Here is a 22,532-nt window from a genome sequence, read left to right on the forward strand (position 1 = left end):
TGATATTTTACCACACTTAAAATTTTGAATACCACTCCCAGTTCTACTGTTCTGTATTAGTAATCGAGTGTGTGAACCACTTCTCTTCTAACTAGTGATAGCTCATAGTTAGATTGTGATTAATGCCCTCTTTTGGGTTGACATAGCTCTTCCTGCATGAGCTATGTCCATCAGAAGAAGGTGGCTTTTAAAAATTTCAATTAGAAATAGCTGGCGAGAGAGGGAACTATAAAAATTATATAAGAGTTAGGAGCCAGTCATAAAATAAACTCAGTATTGATGAGAATGTAGGAACTGGAACAGGCACACTGTTGATAGAGCATAAATCAGTACAAACACTTTATAAAACTGTTCAGCAGTACCCACGAAGGCTGAACATAGGCCTAACCTATGACCCAGCAATTCTACTGTAGGCATACATCCAAGAGAAATGAAAACATACATCCACTCAAAAACTTGTACGTGAATGTGCACAGCATTATTCATAAGTGCCAAAATCTGAACACTACCCAAATGTCCATCAACAGTAGAAAATAGTGATACCTTTGCACACATAATGGAATACTATACAGCAGTGATTTAAAATTACACACAACAATGTGAATGAATCACACATCTTTTAAGCCAAAGAAGCCTGACACAAGAGTATATACTGCATGGTTCCACTTATATAAGGTAAAAAATAGGTAAAACTGATCTATGCTGTTAGAAGTCAGAATAGCGGTAACCCTACAAAGGACTGGTAACTGGAAAAATAGCCTAAGATAGGCTTTCTGGGGTCCTAGTAATATTTTGTTTCTTGATTTGAATGCTGATTATACACATGTGTTCAGCTTGTGAAAATTCATTCAGCTGCACACTCAATGGGCACTTTTCAATATGCATGTTATACTTCAATAAAAAAAGTTAAAAAATAAATCCAGTAGAGCCAATTTCCTATAATGTCCTTAAAGTGCCACCTAGTGGCACAAGTTAAATGTAAAACAAGAGGGAAGCGCCATCTCTAGCGACTTCAAAAATATTGTCCCATTTCTAACAGCACATTTTACGACTGGGCTGAAACAGTGCCCTAGACTAAAAACAAACAAACAAACAGCTCTTGTCTGGCGCAGAGAATCCCTAATATAAGGATTCAGCAGCAAGTGACGCCGTCGACTATGCAGCGCACTAGTACCAGCAAGCTGATGACACACGTCACCTCCCAACCCCACCTGTGATCAGTCACAGTGGGAGTATTTACAACACAGACTGTGGAGTAGAGATTTTTCTTTTTTTCAGAGAGAAGGCTTACCAACACATCAGGAGGTGATACCTACAGAACTTGCTGAACAGAACAGCGTATTCAGGAAGAGATGGGGGAAAAAAAGAAACTCTTTATCCTGTTTCTCCTGGACAGGCTCTTTCCTTCCCTCTTTCTCACCTTAAAGGTACACCCTTACTCTGGTTTCTTCTAGTGAGGACTGAGAAACATAAAGTTATGAAAGCCCACCCATAGCAAGTCTCCGAAGCTGCCAGATGAATAAAGAATATTTTCTCCAGGTTTTGCTAGTAAACTCTGAAAGAGCATCTTGGTTGATAAAAGTCCTCAAGGCAAAGCTGCAAACTATAAATATAGGCATCATGACCCTTGAGTTAGGAGATAGTGGGTTAAAAGGCTTATGAGGACCTGTCTTTGCATCGATTCTTCTCCTTCATGTTTCCATGATTTACAGAAAAAGGCAATGATCTAGATTTGGCCTGCAGGGTATAGTCTGCTGACCCCTGACCTAGGCAGAGGGCCAGCCCATGAGAGGTCACAGAAGTGGGCAAGAATGCCATTCTACTATAAGTGGTTTTGTAAGCCAGTTTAGCACTCATTCTGTGCTAAGGACTGGCCACTAATTTCTGGTTACCCTGAGTCTGTTTCTCCGTTTGCCAACTAGAACCTGCTTCTGCTTTGCTGGGCCTGGAGTGATAATAATCATAACGGCTACTTGTCAATGAGACCTGACTATATGCCAGGCACCACTCTGAGTGCTTCACGGATACGACCTCATTTAATCGTTTTAACAACCCTATGAAAGCAGACACTACCACTGTCTCCACTTTACACATGATGAAACTGAGACAGAGAGACTCAATAACTTGCCCAAAGATACACAGCCAGTAAGACGCAGAGATAAGATTTGAACCCGAGCCCATGTTCTTAACTACTCTGTCTACTGGCTCCCCGGGCCTGACTCCTAGTTGTCTTCCACTGTCCTTTCCTATTAACACCATAGCACATCTGGACACCCTTCCATCCTGCCCCACTTCCATACCCGCTCCTTCCCTGACACACAGCACAGAGGAATGCTTCTTGGTTTTTGTCACTGTGTGGTAAGGAGGACAGAGAAAAGAAATAAGGATTCCATTGTTTAGGAACCTAGAAACCAACCATAACTGACCCCCAGGGGAAAACTGGGCTAGCTTGTTAGTTCAAGGAAATATGGCACTCAGCTATCGCTTGACAATACAGCATGAGAAAATGGATTTAAAAGGATACATATACCCATCAGGAGAGACCATAAAATGGATGGTGTTAGGCATGACTGCCTTCAAACGGTGAGGAAAGATGAAGGAGTTACAGGATAAGAAGCCTATCGCAATTTTTGTGTCGTCATAGTACTCGGCAAAGCATGGGCCTACTGTAAGCATATTCCATCAACACCTGACGAACTGACTAGATGAACTCATGGCATCTCCAGAGGAATGATGCCAGCAAAGAAAGCTTTACACAACAATACCATGAGCACAATACAGTAAAGGGGGGGGGGGGGCTAAGAAAGGACACAAGCTCCTAGAGGTGTGGTAAACCTAATTCGGTAAGAGGGTTCATAATATAAAGTGTATCCCTGATAAAGATAACTGTCAACTCAATTGTTAAGAAGAGATAGGTTAAGGGGCGCCTGGCTGGTTCAGGTGGAAAAGCGTGCAACTCTCGGTCTCGGGGTTGTGAGTTCTAGCCCCATGTTGGGTGCAGAGATTACTAAAAGAAAGAAAGAAACTTTAAACAACAACAAAAAAAGAAAAGACAGGTTAAGAAAATAATTCTGAGATACGGTTGGATAGTATAGCACAGTAGGAGGAACCGGTACACTGAGGCAAGATAGCCAGGGTCAGAATCAAAGCATTAATTCCTACTTGCTGTGCATACCTTGAAGAAATCCTCAAGTTCTGCACACCTTGGTTTACTTATCTGCAAAACGAGAACAGCAACAGACCCCATCACACACGGTTGTTATGAAGATTAAGTGAGTGAATGTCGAGCACTTAAAAGAGCATCTGACATATAGCCACTATATATAATTATTCATTATGCAGAAGTTCTGCCTTTTTGTTTCCTTTTAAAAAGCAGAATAAGCTACACTTGGCCTTTTGCTACCCCAAAAATAGTCCACTGACCAAAGTGTGAAGGCTATTTTGGCCAAGATAAATGTAAGTCTGCACTAAGAAAAGCACTTCAGCATTTTCACTGAGTGTATGGAAATACTTCATTTTTAGAAAATTATTCGAGGGTGCCTGGATGGCTCAGGTGGTTAAGCATCCAACTTTGGCTCAGGTCATGATCTCACGGTTTGTGGGTTCACGCCCCACATCAGGCTCTGTGCTGACAGCTCAGAGCCTGGAGCCTGCTTCGGATTCTGTGTCTCCCTCTCTCTCTGCCCCTCCCCCGCTTGTGCTTTGTCTCTGTCTCAAAAATAAAATAAAATCACTTTCTAAAAAACTTAAAAAAAAGAAAAAAGAAAATTATTCGTGGGCATGGAGAGTGGAGACTCTCACTAACTTTTGCTTAGCAAATCTATAGTTAATTTTTGTGATGTGCAATGAGTGATTTTTCTCTCTCTCTAAACATTTATCATTAAATTTCTAGTACGTCCTCAGAAACCCTTCCCAGCTCCACTCTTCACAATAGCTACCTAGCTCTGTCACTCACTAGCTGTGAGGCTCCAAGGAACTCGCTTTCACTTTCTGAATCTCAACTTCTTATGCTGTAAAATTACATGCAAGGACAGATGTGAGTGCATGAGCATAAAAAGTGTTAAAATTAAAAAAGACTTAGGGGCGCCTGGGTGGCTCAGTCGGTTGAGCATCCGACTTTAGCTCAGGTCATGATCTCACAGTTTGTGAGTTCAAGCCCCGTGCCAGGCTCTCAGAGCCTGGAGCCTGCTTCAGATTCTGTGTCTCCCTCTCTCTCTGCTCCTCCCCCGCTCATGCTCTTTCTCTGTCTCTAAAAAAATAAATAAATGTTTAAAAAAAAAAAGACTCAGACACACTCAGAAGCAAGGTCAAGATCCCTATGGGGCCAAATCACAAAGCGGTTGGCCAGGCTGAGTGTTCGGAAGCAGGTAGAGGCAACTGAGAGCTCACAGGTATTTAAATGTCCTCTATGAGGCAAAGGACTGGCGCCAAGTTCATTTCCTGAAGCCAGAGGCTAAGGTGGCGCTTTGCTACCTGTAAAGCTGCAAAACCAGGATGAAGTCTGCGAAGGTGCTCCATACTGCCTCCTTAGGAAAGGGAGCGGAAGCACATATAGCATCGCAGCCTGGTCTCAGGCTAAGCCACCGCCTGGTGCCATCTGCACCATCTCTGACATCTGCACCAGACGCAAGTGCTGAGCATCGAGTATAAGAACTGGCCTTACACTGGAGGCCCACGAGTGCAGGACCACGGGGTGTGGTTGGCCAACGAACTGCTGGACGCCAATGAACTGCTGGACGGGGAGGAGCTCCAAGAACTGAGAATGAAATTTAAATTTAAACTCCAATTCAAAATAAGACTGCTAAACAAATTTCCAAAAGCATGAAGAAAAAACCCAATAGTAAGAAGAAGAGCCGAAAGAGAGAAAGAGAGAGAAAGAGAGAGAGAGAGAGAGAGAGAGAGAGAGACAGAGAGAGACAGAGGGAGGGAGGGAGGGGATGAATTTGCCTCTTGACAAAAAAGAAAACAAATCAAGTAGAAAATAACTTCAAAATAATCATGCTTAAATCCTTTCCCAGTTAAAAGTAGAAAATGCATCCTTAAAAAAACCAGACAAGTATGAAACAGAAATTGGGAGAAGTGAAACAAGAACAGATTGATATAAACAAGAATGGACTATAAAACTTGGAATCATACACAGTTACACAAAAGAATGATTAATTTGGAAGATGAAGGTTTCATCCAGGGCCTAGAGGGATCATGACATAAAAAGATAAAAGAGACATTACTAGAAATAAAAGGTGTATTGACAGACAAAGAAACCTAGCTAACCGGACTTCAAGAAGAAAACAGAGTAAGCATAGAATCATAACCTGCAGTGATATGACTAAGAATATTCCAAATTTGAATACATGGTTTTCCAGATGGAAAATGCACACAAAGAGTCACCTGGAATAAATAAATTTAAATCTATGCTTAGACACATCAGTGAAATTAACACAGAATATTGAAAATAAAGTTTTAAAAGCCATCCTAGAGAAAAAACAGTCAATCCAAAGGAAACAATAGATTAACAGAATTCTCAGCAGCAATAACAATAAACACCAGAAAAGGAGGAGGTAATACATTCAAAACACTGAAGGAAAATGAACTTCAACCTGGAATTCTGCACAATGCAAAATTATCATTTAAGAGAAAGGGCAATTAGAGTATACTCTCCAGAGAACATGGATAAAAAAAAAATTGAAGGTGGGGGGAAAAAAGAAAAAGAAAAAACTACTACAAGCTAGATTTCAGCAAACAGTTTATTTGAAGCTCACAACTATATGATTATGCAGTATTACATGTCTTAAAAGTTCTGACAGCATGGTGTGTAAAAGTAGCTTCCAAGAGTCATTTGATTCTGATATAGCTTTGAGTGACTTCTTCAAATTCTAGTTGTCCTTTAAGAATGTTTTTCCCTTTTTCCTAAACCTCAATTGAAAGAGAAACTCTTTAAAAGAAAACCTACATAATTTTCCCACCAAAAACAGCTATCTAAACTATTAGCAATTACTTAGCAGTTTACCTCCACATGCTTAGCAGTAAACACTTGACATTTTAAGTTTATTTATTTTGAGACAGCAAGCGAACGCGAGTACATGTGAGCAGGGGTGGGGCAGAGAGAGAGAGAGAGAGAGAGAGAGAGAGAGCGCGAGCAAGCGAGAGAGAATCCCAAGCAGGCTCTGCACTGCCAGCACAGAGGCTCGAACTCACAAACCATGACATCATGCATGACCTGAGCCAAAATCAAGGGTCAGATGCTCAACTGACTGAACCACCCAGGCACCCCAATACCTGACAGTTTAGAGTGAAATGTCTGGAGACCTTCACAGACACCCTAATTCACACATTTACCACTCATGTAGAGTCTCCCCCAAAAGAGAGAATGTATTTCTATAAACAAGTTATCATAAGGTGAGATAGGTAAATTATAAATGAATTACTTAAGTGACCCCTTTAGACCCTCAATAAGCGTAGAGATTCACTGAGGAGTTAAAAACCTCAAAAGCCCACTGGGAAGAGAACACGGACCAGTAATGCTGAGAAAAGAATTCAAAATCCAACCATGGCAAAGGTGATCCAGAGGTGTTCCAGCTTACCCTGAGAAGGCAGAACACCTTATTATCAAAGGACCACTAAATATTTTTATGTGGTACAATCAGGAAACATTTCTGTATTCAGCTGCTGTCCCTCTTACCCAGTATTTTCCGTGTAATCATTTTAATAGATGTCTAATATCCTATTAAGCAGATATATAACCCTGAACCAGAGGCGTCTTCTTGAACATTTATGTTGTCTGTATTGGTTTTTATTTTTATTAATACTAAAATAAATGTCATCATAGAACTTTTCCTTTCTTTTGAACTAGTTAACAGGATAAATGCTGATGGCATTTGTTGATAGCTGGCAAAACGATGCATGCTCTTTTAAACAGGGGGGATTTATCCTTAATCTTTCCTCCACTATCACAATGTGAGTACTTCATCACTATTTCTCTTCTCCTTGAACTTATCACTATGGCAATTTCCTTTGCCTTTCTAATTTCTCATTCAATGCCAACTGTTTTGATAATAGCTTTCAAATTCCCTTTAATAAATCCCTATTAAGAGGACCTGCAGAACTCTCGAGATTCCATCAACAGAGGCTGGTTTAAACCACAACTGTGTCTTCATGTTACACCATCCTGGAGCTCTGGCTGGCAATTTGAGTAATCTATAAACCAATCCTACAAACAGGGAACATACAGCAAAATGTACTGTGCCAAAGTTAATACAGGGGAAAAAAGCACCTTACGCAAAACAGAGTCATTCTACGGGGATATTCAACCTTGATAAATTCAAAACAACACTACCTACAGCGAGAGATAAATTTATGAGAATCTGATTTTAATTTCAAAGAAAGCCTTTTATTTTTAACTAGAGGCCACAAAAAACCAGTTTCAAGTTTCAATGATGTTGCTATTGTTTTCCTTTCTCTATTTCATTCATCGCAACTCTCCTCTTCATCATTTCCTTCCTTCTGCCATCTTTGGGTTTAGCTTGCTCTCCTTTTTCTCATTTCTTATAGTGTAAAGTTACCTTATTGATTTTCGATCCCTCTTTTTAATGTAAGTGGTTATAGCTATAAATTTCCTCCAGAGTACTATTAGTACTATTATTCCTGCATCTCATAGGTTTTGGCAGGTTTTCCTTTTCATTCATCTCAAGGTGTTTTCTAACTTCACTTACAATTTCTTCTTTAACCCACTGGTTTTTTAAGAGCATGTTGCCTAATTTCTACATGTTAGTGAATCTTCCAGTGTTACTTCTGTTATTGAGTTCTAGTTTCATTCCACCGTGGTCACTTACTATGATTTCACTCTCCTTAAATTTATTGAGACTTGTTTTGTGGCCTAACATATGGTCTATCCTGGAGAATGTTCCATGTGCACTTGAGGAAAATGTGTACTGTGCTGTTGTTGGGTGGAGCATTCTATAGATAGATGTCTGTTAGGTCTAGTTGATTTACAGCATTATTCAAATCTTCTATTTCTTTTTTTAAAATTTTTTTAACATTTATTTTTGAGAGAGACAGACAAAGCATGAGCAGGGGAGGGTCAGAGAGAGAGGGAGACACAGAATCCGAAGCAGGCTCCAGGCTCTGAGCTGTCAGCACAGAGCCCGACACGGGGATTGAACCCGCCAACTGTGACATCATGACCTGAGCCGAAGTCAGACGCTTAACCGACTGTGCCACGCAGGTGCCCCTCAAGTCCTCTATTTCCTTACTGGTCTTCCATCTAGTTGTTCTATCCATTATTAGAAGTGAGATTGTATAGAACTATGTGTAACTCCCTTTAATTCTGTTGGGTTTTGCTTTGTATATTTGAGGGGCTCTGTCATTAGGTGTGTATATTCTTCTAAATTTTTTGCCATCTTAATGGAGTGACCCTTTTTTATCAATACGTAATGTCCTTCTAGGTCTCATAACAGTTTTTTATCTTTAAGTCTATTTAGTCTGAAGTGACTACAGCCACCCGGGCTCTCTTTTGGTTACTATTTGCACGAAGTATCTTTTTCCATTCTTCCATTTTCAACCTATGTGTATCACTGGATCTAAATGAAGTCTCTGGTAGACAGCATATAGATGAATTATTTTTTAAATCCATCTCCTTCTGCCTTTTATTTGGAGATTTTTATCCATTTAAAGTAATTACTAATAAGGAAAGATTTACTTTTGCCATTTGCTGTTTGTTTTCTGTCTTACACCTGTTTGGTCCCTCAGTTCCTCCATCACTTCTCTTTTTATGATTAACTGATTTTTTTTCTAGTATACCATTTTTATTACCTTCTCACTTTCATACTTTTTTATATGTTTTAGGTTTTTTTGCCTAAGGATTAATGTCTTAACTTTATAACAATCAAGTTTGAATTAATAGCAACTTAGTGTCAAAAGTATACCAACACTCCTTTATAGCCCTGCTGCCCCTTATATTATTATTGTCACAAATTATATCTTTATATACGTGGGCCCATTGACATAGATCTGTAATTATTGTTTTAAGCACTTTTCTTTTAACTCGCAAGGAAAAAAGACGAGCTACAAATCAACACTACTGGGTTTTCTATTCACCAATGTAGCTACCTTCACCATTCTTCATTTCTTTTTATGGCTTCGAGGTACTGTCTAGTGTCCTTTCATTTCAGCCTGGAGGACTCTTCAGTATTCATTATAGGGCAGGTCTACTCGTCACAAACTCCTTGAGTTTTTGCCTATCTGGGAATGTCTGTCTATAATGACATTGTCTGGGGAGCGGGGGTTATAAAGTGCCTCCCCAGGCCACCTGATGCCATCAGATCAGGGTTAGGAGACCCCTTTGGTCTCTGCTGAAACCATGTTTGCCAGCTAGAAAAGTATCAACCCAGGCTGTCTGGCGAGGGACAAGAGACCAAACTCCGAGATCGGTCTCTGATGACACCAGAGGGAGGGGCACCCATGGTGTCTGGCTGGGGTAGGGCAGGTATTGTCAAAAAGGTTTCTATCTAGCTTGGCTACCCCTTTCCCAGTCCTTTGGCTAGACAGTAGACTTTTCTCAAGGCTTTGTTTTCTTTTGGTCTACACTTGTTGGCAATTCCAGGCTACAGGCTTCTCTAGTACCCAGTGCAGGACACATGGGAGACTTTTTTCTTTAACTCAGGCAACTCACACCACCATGCCATTCCTCAAGTCCTAAGGCCCTCAACCAGTCCACTTTCCTGTTTACATCTTTCAAAGTCCTCTGTTTATTACGTCCAGGGCCTTCCATTGTATTCAGCAGTGTGGGCAAGCAGGGAGAAATTAGTCTAAACTATCTTGTCCTCAATTGCGTTTTATGATGTTCCGACTATATTTGCAACAAAATTTTTCTTGGACAAAGGAATACAACCAGAATCTAAGACCTTAAGAATGAGAAGGATCTATCTACTTTAATCTTCACATTTTACAGAAGAGGCAATGGTAGGTCTGTGAGACGAATGTGCTTACTCCCACAAGGCTACCAAGCTACAGAGTAGTCAGGCAAAGAATAAGACCACAGACATATTCATGCAGTGTTCTACAGCTTTCACTATGTCCTTCCATCATCACAGATGAAGAGAAATCCTGGGCCTAGATCTTTTCTTAATTACAGAAATACTCATTAACATACTGTGATTTTCACCTCATCTGCAGCGTGCACCCTAAGACAGAACAGAGTAACACTCTGAAAGAAAGTGAAAGTGGCATCTTAGGTGATAGGCTTGTAAATTCAGAATAATTACTAAGTTTCTAATACATGAATACATAGAAAAATACCTCTTGACATAGACTAAACTTATATATTGATGAGTAAAAATGATGATGCTATAATCTTTGAAAGCTCACAAATATGCTTTATCTAAATAGCCAATATATTAAGGTGATTCGATGACTAACGTACATTGTATGAGATCATGTGCATGTATTATAGCAAAAGATCTTGTGATATTTGATGCATGCCCACTGAGTTTTAACTTGATAAAGAAAAAAGCCATGAGGGGCGCCTGGGTGGCTCAGTCGGTTAAGTGTCCAACTCTTGGTTTCGGTTCAGGTCATGATCTCATGGTTTGTGAGTTTGATTCCCGCATCCAGCTCCTCGCTGACTGTGCAGAGCCTGGTTGGGATTCTCTCTCTCTCTCTCTCTCTCTCTCCCTCTCTCTTTGCCCCTCCCCTGCTCATTCTCATTTTGCTCTCTCTCTCTCTTTCTTTCTATCTCAAAATAAATAAACTTCAAAGAAAAAAAGAACTCAGGGCATACCAGCAACAAATCCCCTAGATTCTCAACTGCTTCCTTGAACATTCCTTCTCTTGCCTTAATTCGGTGTTTCTCAATCCTGGCTGCACTTCAGAACCATGTGGGGAGCTTCTTAAAACTCCCAATGCCTGAGCCTCCTCCCTGGGGGTGGGACCCAGACATCAGTAGGTTTAAAGCTCACCCAGATGATTTCACTGTGCATAAGGGTGAGTACCCCTGGACTGACACCCTATGTTCTCCCTTCAGGGACTGCTCCCCCAACAGAACTCTCTTGTCAGGGGGCCTTTCTTCTCCCCCAGCTCTGGTACCACCGGGACTCAAGTGGGCAGGCCGCTGGTCCTCATTCCCACCTCTAAACACTAAATCTCTCTCCCCCAAAATCTAGCTTTCTACATTTCAGACAGTTCCTCAAACAAATGGGGATCTCTTGCATGCGTGTTTCTTTGCATTTGCTTTTTCTCTACAGTAATAGTCTGCATCCTTCGGCCATCAGAAAAGCAAAGTTCTCATTTAAAACTCACTTCACTGGTCATCTCAGCCCTTCCACGAAGCCCTCTCGGTCTAAGCTTAAGAGTATTGATCAAATGCTTCCTTCACAGTGCATCCATTCTGCAGTGCTATTTTAGTATTCATTACATTGCCAACGAGAAGCACCTGCCGTTGTAAGAAATTCGTAGTATAAACAGGAAAATTGTGAGCACGTTAGTCTACAAAGAGCCCCAATTCATCAAATGTGGTGCTAATATAAAACTGGAAAGATTACCCCATGTACCAAAAAACCTCTTTTCTTTAGAAAGATTACTGCCATAAGAAATGTAGCATGGCATCAATACTATGAAACAGATTTAATTATTGGAGTACCAATCAGGCCCTTAGCAGAGAAGCAACCTACAGGGCAAGCCACTCCGCAGATGGCATTTTATTCAGTTTCTATGCAAAGCATGAGGTACCAAGTTTAACTCTCATTTTAACGCTGCTCCATATGAAACAGTTCACTCTAATTGCTGTTTAGTCATTTATGTTATGAATCAGTCTTTTAAAAAATTAATAAATAAACGTGTCACCTCCTCTGAGCAGAGCCAAAATACCATGCCCTGTCTCTAGCCCGTCCCCAGGAAAACACAGAACACAAACCATTTGATTCTTTATATAGTCACATGGTCCTTCTTGATCTTACCTATAGTACGAAAAATAAAAAGATCTGTTTCTTTGAATTTATTCCTTTTCTTAACTCCAGAGCCCCATTTGTATAACTTAATCCACATGTTCATATCATGATGGTGCTTAGTAGAAATAGGAGCCAGCGAAACTGCATTTTATGCTAAAAACCTATACCTTCTCCCTCTCACTTGACAAAAGACACACTTTTAGGGTATGTAGAAATGATCTATATATACCTTTGTGGGCACAGTTGCAAACATACAAGCGCTTTTCTCTTACATACTTAAAACCTCAAAGGGCATCACTGGCCACGAAGTTTTTTAAACAGTGTTCCTTTTTAGGGAACAGAATGTTTTCGTGTTTATTATAATCTAGTCTTGCCCATTTATCAAGTTAAATAATATGAAATTTTTAAATCAAAACCTTTCTATCTTATAAAATCTCTTCTCAGAGCTACCAATAAATAAAAGATTTAAAATATAACCAAGCTTCCTTGTTTTCTCCCCTAGGTACTACAGTTTAAGCCTCATAAAAATGAGTCTGTAGTTAAGTACTGTATATATATTTTTTCCCAAAATCAAGCCAATTGTCCATATATAACAAGGAACACTCAAAAAATGTGTTTAACAGAGCAAAAGACAAATTCAGAGTGCTTAAGATTTGCTGTAATAAAGCTTGCTGCGAAGTGGTAAAAATGACCTCATGAGAGAGTAAGCAAGAAGGAACAGAAAAGCAAATAAGAAAACACAACAAAGTGAAAACATGACAATCTGAAACCCGAAGCTAATGTGTAGTAAACTTTATTTTGCATTTTCAGTTCCTCTAGGGAAAACTATTCACCTAAGTATAAAAATTTAACTTCAATCACATAATATAGAGAGGAGGTGACAGATTAAAGAGGTTTGGAAATGTTCTTACCACTACTCTAAGGCTGGTGTATGTTTCCTAACAACCAAGCCCTCAGGATATTGATAAGTATTTTATAAATAAAGAGGTGAATGGTCACAATCACTAGGAAATCGCAAGCTTTACCAAATTTGACCAGGTTTCTTTACTGTAGAATTTCAAACCCTTCAATGAGCCCATTCGCACCACGAACCTCCCTAAGTGGGTACCGAGGCCACATCCTGCAAATCTGTCTTACCACAGAGCCCTATGAACGTCTCCCAGAAGACTACTTTATCACAAGCAGTTCGGGAAAGACTAGAATATACAGGTGCCCCATCCAAGTGGTTAGGGGACTCTCTCCCAGGGCCATTAGGAATTTGACACTGCACAAAGACTAAATACAATCATGTGTTCAGTACCCAGGATTTCCTCTGTTGAATGTGTGTGTCCCACTTACAGAGGAGGACAGGGGGAGAGCAGGGGGAGGTCAGTAGCGAAGGGATTTTCTGCCTGCATTTCTTACACACCTGTTTCTGCAGTCTGAAATCTCCATAGTTAGGCAGCTGAGTTGGAGGCCTGGGCTGAGCACTGCGCTTACTGTTTACCCTGAGATGGGAAATCTGGTAGACAAAGAAGCAGTCTCGTTCATTAACAGTGACTTGAGAATTCCCAGCCCCCCATCAGATCCTCAGTCACTAAGCCCCAAGGCAGGCAGGAAGCCCACTCAAGCAGGTCAGGTGAGGCCTGATGATAGCAGCAACACATTTCACAACCGGGAAATAACTGCTGTCACATGTGCGGTAGAAGATAAGGAGGTTGGTCACAAAAGCCCTTTCAGACAAGTCTTCCACGCATTCATCCAGGCGGCTCCCAAGCCCCAGTTTGAAACCAGCAGCTGGTGGGTAACCGCCTCCAGAATGCCCACTCTTCTGTTTTGACAAAGTCCCGGTTTGCTATTGGTGCCAATCAGGAGCTTGATCTCATCTACGTCCTCCACAGGAAGACGGGGTGAAGGCCTTACCTGCCAATGCAACAGATCACCGTCTTACTGTATACGTACACATCGGCTTCAAGGATGGGGAGGACAGGGACGTTTAGGAGATGGACTCTGACCGGGGAGCTGACTCTACCTATTCACTAGCTATGTCACCTTAGCTGACTTGCTTAACCCCTGTATGTTTCAATTTCCTCACCTGTATAAAAATAAAGCATATTAGCACCTACTTCATAGGAGTTTTGTGAAGATTAAATAATGCGCTGAGAGCACTTAGCACAATAGGTGCTCGATAAACGGAACTAATAATTTAAATGAGCAGAAATTGTAAGCAGGGAAAAGCTCGGAATGGAACTAAAGCTTGCTATTAGATCTAAATGAGTATTTGTTGGCTGATTAATCAACAGGTCTTAGAGCCAATCCTGGAGCGTTGGAAAGGGGGTTCTCATTCATTTCTATGTGAGTCAGGAAGAACAGGGCTTTTTATTACCCTTCAGACTGAGGCAGGAAAGCAGGACCTCACTGTATTTGCACCTCAAGGTTGAGTGGATGCTAAAGATGATCTAATTCTCTAAAAGAAGGACACGCAAATGTTAAAAGTGGCTTCAGAGACTCAGCGAATCCTAAGATGTGGCATACGGAAAGATATGCTCTGGGCAGCATTTTCTGCCGAAAGTTAGAGAGGGCCTTTAAAGGCAGAAAGTTTCTTCAGCAGCAGTTAACAAAAAGGAAGGACCCGTGGTGCCCTTTACCGCATTCCGCAGATTTGCTGCTTCCTTCTCATTTCCAATTCTACGAGCAGTGTTGATGAATAAGGCCATAGCAGCACATAAAAATAAGGCAGAATGAATTCACAGGCGAAACAGATTTTGGTGACACACTCTCCCAACTCCTGATGTTTCAGCTTATTATTCCAAAGGAAGATACCAACCTAACGAAAGCACTGTAGGCTCAAACCACAGCTCTAACACCACGGTGATGGCCATTTATTTTTAGTTTATGCAGAATTCACACAGCTCCTAAAACATGATGAAAATATACACACCCAGACTGTACATACTATACAGAAAAACCATGTCCCCCACCCCCAAAGCCAAAGGTGAACCAATACACATTTGTTTGGTTGCCTATTGAGGGAACTTCCACTTTTCTACATGAGGTTGAGGGACTGGCTAGATAAGAAGAAATTCAACCGCTCTCTCCTCTCTTTGTCCAGATGTCATCTTGGGAATGTGACCAGCCAGTTCTGTGGCTATCAACCCTTGCCAAGGAAGCACAGTGATAGGACCACTTCCCTAGTACCGAACAGTTCACAGAAATCAACTTCTGTCTCCTACCTGTGATGGACAAGGTCTTGGAGGGAGCGCAGGCGGCGGAGGTAACAATCCTGACTTAGTAGCTGAAAAGAAAAACACATACTGTTAAGAATTCCCAAACACAAAACAAATACCCCTCCACTTCTTAACTAGGAATAGCAATTGCAGTTAACATGTTTAAGTTATTAAAATCCATCTGAAGGCTTAATTTAAAAAAAAGCACATGCTATTTCTAATCCCTTTTTCATGTGGATCCTACCTTCTCCAAATCCAATTATTTATATAGGCTGTTGCGATTAAGACCATATAAAACAGTAAGGAAAAGACACCTTTTGATCAAAGCACTGGAACCCAGCACGGGAAAGGCGGTCAATCCCTCATTATTCTGATGTTAATTATTTAGTTTCAAATCATCTAGGCCCTTAGGTTTCTCTAACATGTCTCCCTCTCTCCCGGCCATTACACTGCTCATTAGCTCAGCAAGGAGGCTACAGAAACAAAGGGAGCCAGAGTTCCCGTGATGCAGCTCTACTGCCCTGTAAACGAGTAGGTCTGACAGCAGCAGGGGACGCTGGAAGAGACGGACTAAAATGATGTTTACAGACCCTTCAAAGATCTCAATTGCCTTTTCTCTCCCTGATCCTTATTAGCAGAAATAAGAAAATCTGTTTCTAAAATAATCTGGCCCCATTTGAAGGATGTTTTGAACAGAAGTTTCAGTCTAATTTTTTTTTAATTTTGTGAGATCTAGAGAAAATTTGAGTTAAGCCAAGAATGTCTGAATTATAACTTAACAATGAAAATAAACATCTGCTAGTGAATTATAAATCAAGTCCATAATCACACACAAGAAATAACTTTATTATCACACACTGGCAAGTTAAACCATATTCTTTACAAACTCCTTTAAAAAGCACACTGTGTTCTATATAACCGTACACAGCTTATTGGCAATTCTATATGTGTGCTAATATTTGGACAATTTTCTGTGACTTAAAAATAAATCATAGCAATGTGCCAAGAACATAAAAGTTTTTTGTAAATCACTTTTGATCTGACCTAGCTAGACCAGACATGCCCAAAGATGGAGTTTGGGGCTTTCCACAAAGGTAACTTAAGAGTAATTTCACAGAGATTTGCATTCTGAGCCAGGGCAGAGATATGGTACAACCATGTGGGTCCACCAATGACCTCTCTCAATCTGTCTCTCATTAAAATTTATGAAACACATCAGCGGGTCAAAACTCCAGTGGTGGTAAGACCTTGGACAGTCTTCAATAACAAAGCGTGTAGCAGCAGAAAAACAAAAGCCTCAGGAATTATCCATCTCAGGGTCCCAACTCTAAAGGTCCTCAGGATTGGGCCTTTAAATTACCGGTTTCTTTTAAAACAAAACTTGAAAAATCTACACGTGCTTTTAAAGGAAAAGCCTTGCACCAGAACAAACTGTGTGTTAAAAATCACCCTTTATTAACAAAAGAGGCCTAAGAATCGATAAGCCGCTTAATTAAACTTCTGCTTCCAGCCAAGAGGGAGTAACAAAGACCAGATTTATCCTCCCATTTGAAACAGCCAAAAACAAACACGTTTTTTATATGAAACAACAGTTTTCAACACTAGAACAAAACACAGAAAACGACAGTTTTCAAGACACTAGGAAACCAAGCAACAAAAGACAGTGATCCCTGAGAGGCAGGAAACCAAGCAGGTGAGTTGTGGGTCTCACTGTTCCCGCTTAGTGTACTCGGATACAGGACCTACACATCATATTCAGGTCTGGTGCAGTTCATTTGTGCTATTTTTTAATTAAAAAAACAAATGCCCTATCTTTATAAAAGATGGTATGAGGGTGTTTCTGCATATACTTTTGGATAAAATCGTATCACCTACAAACATGAACAGTAATTCTGTTGCCTCTTTTCGGTACCTTTACCTATTTTGTGTTTTTTATCTTACCTGGCAAGAACATCTACTATAAAGTTGACTTGTAATGATCATATGGGCATTCTTACCTTCTTTTGATCTCAAAGGTAAGGCTGTCACTATTTCACCATTAGTATGGTACTTTCCATAGGTTTCTTGTAGAAATGCTACAATGAATTATGAAAATTCCCACCTGTTGAGATTTTTTTATAATTTGTTGATGATTTTTAACCAAAGTTGCATCTCCATCCACTGAGATGATGGTATGATTTTTCCCCTGATAATTAGTTAATATGATAAATAACATTATACATGTTTAAATGCGAAAGCACCCTTGCCAACCTACGATAATCCCAACTTGGTCAGGTTTTTAGATCTGCTAGATTTAGTTGGCTAATATTGTGCTTAGGATTTTTGCCAACCATATTCATAAATGAGACTGTGATCAGTAAGTCTCCTTTCTCATGTAGTTGTCTGTTAGGCCTGATTCAGCCAGAAAATGTTCCCCATGTGTGCTCGGGAACAGGCTGTGTAAGATTGAAGATTGTTTTTGTTGCTAATGTTGAATGTCAGGTACAACTTGCCAGCAGAACTATCTGGGCCTGAAGTTTTGTTTGAAACAAGATTTTTAATGATTTCATTTCTTTAATTGTTACAGGATTATTCAGACTTTATAATTCTTAAGTCAGTTTTGAGAAATTTTATTTTTCTAGACATTTATTGTCTAAATGCTCATATTTATTGCCATAAAGGAACTCTTATGCCCTCCTCTACTCATCTTTTTTTTAACGTTTTATTTATTTTTGAGACAGAGAGAGACAGAGCATGAACGGGGGAGGGGCAGAGAGAGAGGGAGACACAGAATCAGAAGCAGGCTCCAGGCTCTGAGCCATCAGCCCAGAGCCCGACGCGGGGCTCGAACTCACGGACCGCGAGATCATGACCTGAGCTGAAGTCTGACACTTAACTGACTGAGCCACCCAGGCGCCCCAACTCATCTTAATCTCCGTGCACCTAACTTTTGTTTTTGATTCCTCATACTATTTGTATCATCACTCTACTTTCCCTTCACTGAGCTCACTTGACATTTGACCATTTTATTACTCTTTAAAAAAAAAAAAAAAAAAAAACTTGGGGCACCTGGGTGGCTCAGTCAGTTAAGCGTCTGACTTTGGCTCAGGTCATGATCTCGCAGTTTGTGAGTTCAAGCCCCGTGTCGGGCTCTGTGCTGACAGCTCAGAGCCTGGAGCCTGCTTCAGATTCTGTGTCTCCCTCTCCCTCTGCCCCTCCCCCTCCCCCACTCTCTCTGTCTCTCAATAATAAATAAACGTTAAAAAAATTAAAAAAAAACTTTCCTGAGCCTCTGTATTGCCTGCCTTCTTTGTTTCATTAATGTCTGTTCATCTTGCATTTTCTTTCTTTAGGCTTATCCTATTGTTCTTTTTCTAGCATAAAAACAGTTGCCGAGCTCAATTTCCAGTGTTTCTTCTTTTCTAACATAAGCATTTAGCGTTACAAATTTTCTTCCAAGAATCACAGGTTTTTGATATGTTCTCATTCAGTTTTACAACTTTCCTAATTTCCATTACAATCTCTTTTATGATAGTACCTTCCGTTTGAAATTCATCCTTTAGAATTTCTTTCATTGAGCGTCTGTTAGTAGCAAGCTTACTCCGTTTGTGGGACTGAAAGTCTTACTTCACCCTCATTCTTAAGAGAATTATTTCCCTGGGTCTAGATTCTAGATAGACAGCTACTTTCTCACAGCACATGAAAAATAACATTTCGCGGTCTTCCGGCCTCCATTGCTGCTGCCGAGGAGTCAGGTGTCCATAGAATCGTTTTTTGCTAAGTAGTCGGTCTTCTCTGCTTGTGGTGCTCTGCAGTACTGAACCTGACGCTGAGTCTGCCTAGTTCTTCATCTTCTTTTTCTTTCAACACCTACTGAGCTTCACTGGAATTTCTAAACCATGTGGCATCCCGTTCATTCTGGGAAACTCTGAGTGATTCCTCAAATACTGTCTTTCTGCCAGTTTCTCTACCTCTCCTTCTGGAGCTCTTTGTCTAAACTGTGCTGTGTTCTGGATAATTTTCTAATATCTACTGTTCCATTGACCAATTCCCTCTTCAGCTGCGCTTAATGTCCTGTTAATCCTGTCTTTAGGTTTATTTCAATGACTGTTTCATTTCTAGTTCTATTTGATCTTTTTTCAAAGGGGTTTTTTTCATTTTTATAATTTCTTGGCTATGTACTCATTTTCTCCATCTCCTTTTTTCCCCAAATTATTAAACATATTTATGTAACAGTGTGTGTCTGATAATCCCACAATCTGAGGCCCTTGTATTTGCTACTATTTTGCTGCTCCTGCTATCTATTTCTCCTACTGGTCTATTTCCTAGAGTGCCTGGCAACCTTTGACTCTAAATGCATATCCCTTGAAACTTTACCTGAAGAAATACTTTGGGCTCTGTGTGGAAAGTGGGTTCCTTCTCTACCGTCTGCCAGAACCAGAAACTTGAAGGCACTTACCAACTTGGGATCACTTTAAACTATAATCTTGGCCTGATACTGTGTAAGATTCCTAGTTTCTTTACTATCCTGAAATTTATTAAATGCCCCATATAAGACTTTTGAGTATAGATAGTAGCTTGAATATGTACAACTAATCTCACTCTTACCTCATTAACAGTGAAAAGAACTGTTTAAACTTTCTTGTTTAAATTTGAAACTAGGAAAAGAGATGAGTGGCTGATGCCTAAATCAGCAGTAGAGAAAGCAGAGACTAATCAATTTGTACCACACAAGCCCCTCAGTTTTCAAGAATCAGTGACATCAAACTCCTCAGGAAGTAGGGGTAAAATGAAGAAAGCAATAAAAAATAAACAAAATTAAGTAACAGTTGAATCCTACTTCCTACCCTTTAGAAGGGCATACCTTCACAATACCCTTGAAGATCAGGTTCCAGCTATACCTCATGCAGCTTTTGGCTTCAGCATCCCTGCTCCTGTGGTCCCCTCTACCTGTAGTATCCATGCCCTACCCCTACTTCACCTTAATAGCTCAGAATATAGTAGGTATCCAACAAATATCTATTTGAACTAATCTAAGAACTACAGGACCATGATCCATCAGAGCAGTTAGATCCTAAGATATTTCTCCCACATTCTGCATATTTGCAGCATGTTTCCCACTCCAGCAAAAGGCTAGAAATATTTTTCTTCTCCAGGGAGGACACCTGGCCGAGATGAAGGCATGAGGCCATACTGAAAACAGGGGGATCTAATAAATATATGAATTCTGGATGCTGAGACTTCCAACCCAATTCCTCTCTGCTCTCAAACTTCTGTATCCAGAGACTGAAAGAAGTGCTCCAGGGAACTGGACCAGCCAAGAAGGAAGATCTAGATACCAACATTCAGAGATCTCCAACAAGTCATATCATTCTACCATGAAACCCAAAGGTGGCAAGTCCTATCCATTTACCCGTATAGTCCAATGAGCTTTTTCACCACCTTTATTTTGTCTTTAAGTTTATTTATTTTGAGAGAGAGGGAGAAAGAGAGAATCCCAAGTAGGCTCCACACTGGCAGTGCAGAGCCCGATGTGGGGTTCAATCCCACAAATCGTGAGATCATGACCTGGGCCAAAACCAAGTGTCAGACACTTAACCAACTGAGCCACCCAGACACCCCTACCCCTTTTCTTAAATAGAAACAGATGATGAAGTATTATCAGATAGCTGCAGAAAATTTCTAATCTAAGAGCAGTAAGAATAGAAAAAGTTAATCTAAAGAGACAGAGTAGATCTATATTAGGAGAAAAAATTTAATGTATATTAGTATCATCATAACAATCATTCAGTTTATTCCAGAAATATTTAAACATTTACTATGTGTCAGGCATTGTTCAGAGTGCTGGGAAAACATCAGTGAAAAAAAAAACAGGAAAAAAGGCCTACCCTCATGAATCTTTATTCTACTGAGAAGACAGATAATGGGGTGGAAGTAAGGAATGAAATTTCTAAGAGTCATTAGGGAAATCCTCAGTAAAAGGTAAGAGAGATTATTTGCAAAGACGAAATACTCAGATGCTATTGAAAAAAAAACCAGTCAAATAATTAAAAAGAGCACCTGGAAATTAAAAACGTGAGAGCAGAAATGGAAAGCTTAATAGAAAGGTTCAAAGATAATATAAGGATATCTTAAAGAAAGTAGGATAACATCCAAATAAAAGTTCCACAAAAAGAGAGTAAATAGCTGGCATAAAAAGAGACACTCAGATCAATGGAACAGAATAGAGAACCCAGAAATGGACCCACAAACGTATGGCCAACTAATCTTTGACAAAGCAGGAAAGAATATCCAATGGAATAAAGACAGTCACTTTAGCAAGTGGTGCTTGGAAAACTGGACAGCAACATGCAGAAAAATGAACCTGGACCACTTTCTTACACCATACACAAAAATAAACTCAAAATGGATGAAAGACCTAAAGGTAAGACAAGAAGCCATCAAAATTCTCAAGGAGAAAGCAGGCAAAATCCTCTTTGATCTTGGCCACAGCAACTTCTTACTCAAGACGTCTCTGGAGGCAAGGGAAACAAAAGCAAAAATGAACTACTGGGACCTCATCAAAATAAAAAGCTTCTGCACAGTGAAGGAAACCATCAGCAAAACTAAAAGGCAACTGACAGAATGGGAGAAGATATTTGCAAATGACATACCGGATAAAGGGTTAGTATCCAAAATCTACAAAGAACTTATCAAACTCAACACCCAAAAAAACAAATAGTCCAGTGAAGAAATGGGCAAAAGACATGAATAGACACTTCTCCAAAGAAGACATCCAGATGGCCAACCGACACAGGAAAAAAGGCTCAACATCACTCATCATCAGGGAAATACAAATCAAAACCACATTGAGATACCACCTTACACCTGTCAGAATGGCTAACATTAACAACGCAGGCAACAACAGATGTTGGCAAGGATGAGGAGAAGAGAATCTCTTTTGCATTGCTGGTGGGAATGCAAACTGGTGTAGCCACTCTGGAGAACAGTATGGAGGTTCCTCAAAAAATTAAAAATAGAACTACCCTACGACCCAGGAATTGCACTACTAGGTATTTATCCAAGGGATACAGGTGTGCTGTTTCGAAGGGGCACATGCACCCTCATGTTTATAGCAGTACTATCAACAATAGCCAAAGTATGGAAAGAGCTCAAATGTCCATCGATGGATGAACAGATAAAGAAGTTGTGAGATATATATATATATATATATATATACACACACATACACACACAATGGAGTATTACTTGGCAATCAAAAGGAATGAAACCTTGCCATTTGCAACTATGTGGATGGAACTAGAGGGCATTATGTGAAACAAAATTAGTCAAAGACAAGTATCATATGACTTCACTCATATGAGAACTTTAAGACACAGAACAGATGAACATAAGGGAAGGGAAGCAA

General features: G+C 40.1%; 1 protein-coding gene across 7 annotated transcripts in view; it reads right to left on the reverse strand.

Annotated features, from left to right (window-relative positions):
- The window catches only part of REPS2 (RALBP1 associated Eps domain containing 2), a 214,813-nt gene that overhangs the window by 46,168 nt on the left and 146,113 nt on the right, over nucleotides 1–22,532 (reverse strand). For 4 of the 7 annotated variants that reach the window (XM_019418001.2, XM_019418002.2, XM_019418005.2 and 1 more), the window contains 2 exons: nucleotides 15,152–15,213; nucleotides 13,348–13,440 (listed from right to left, as the gene is read on the reverse strand). In XM_019418001.2, the coding sequence (XP_019273546.1) occupies nucleotides 13,348–13,440; nucleotides 15,152–15,213 (155 nt within the window). The remainder of the gene's footprint in view (nucleotides 1–13,347; nucleotides 13,441–15,151; nucleotides 15,214–22,532) is intronic. The other 3 variants (XM_019418004.2, XM_019418006.2, XM_019418003.2) reach the window with 1 other exon arrangement.

The sequence above is a fragment of the Panthera pardus genome, unplaced genomic scaffold (assembly GCF_024362965.1).
Source record: "Panthera pardus isolate Hobbes unplaced genomic scaffold, ASM2436296v1 HiC_scaffold_27, whole genome shotgun sequence".
NCBI lineage: Eukaryota > Metazoa > Chordata > Mammalia > Carnivora > Felidae > Panthera > Panthera pardus.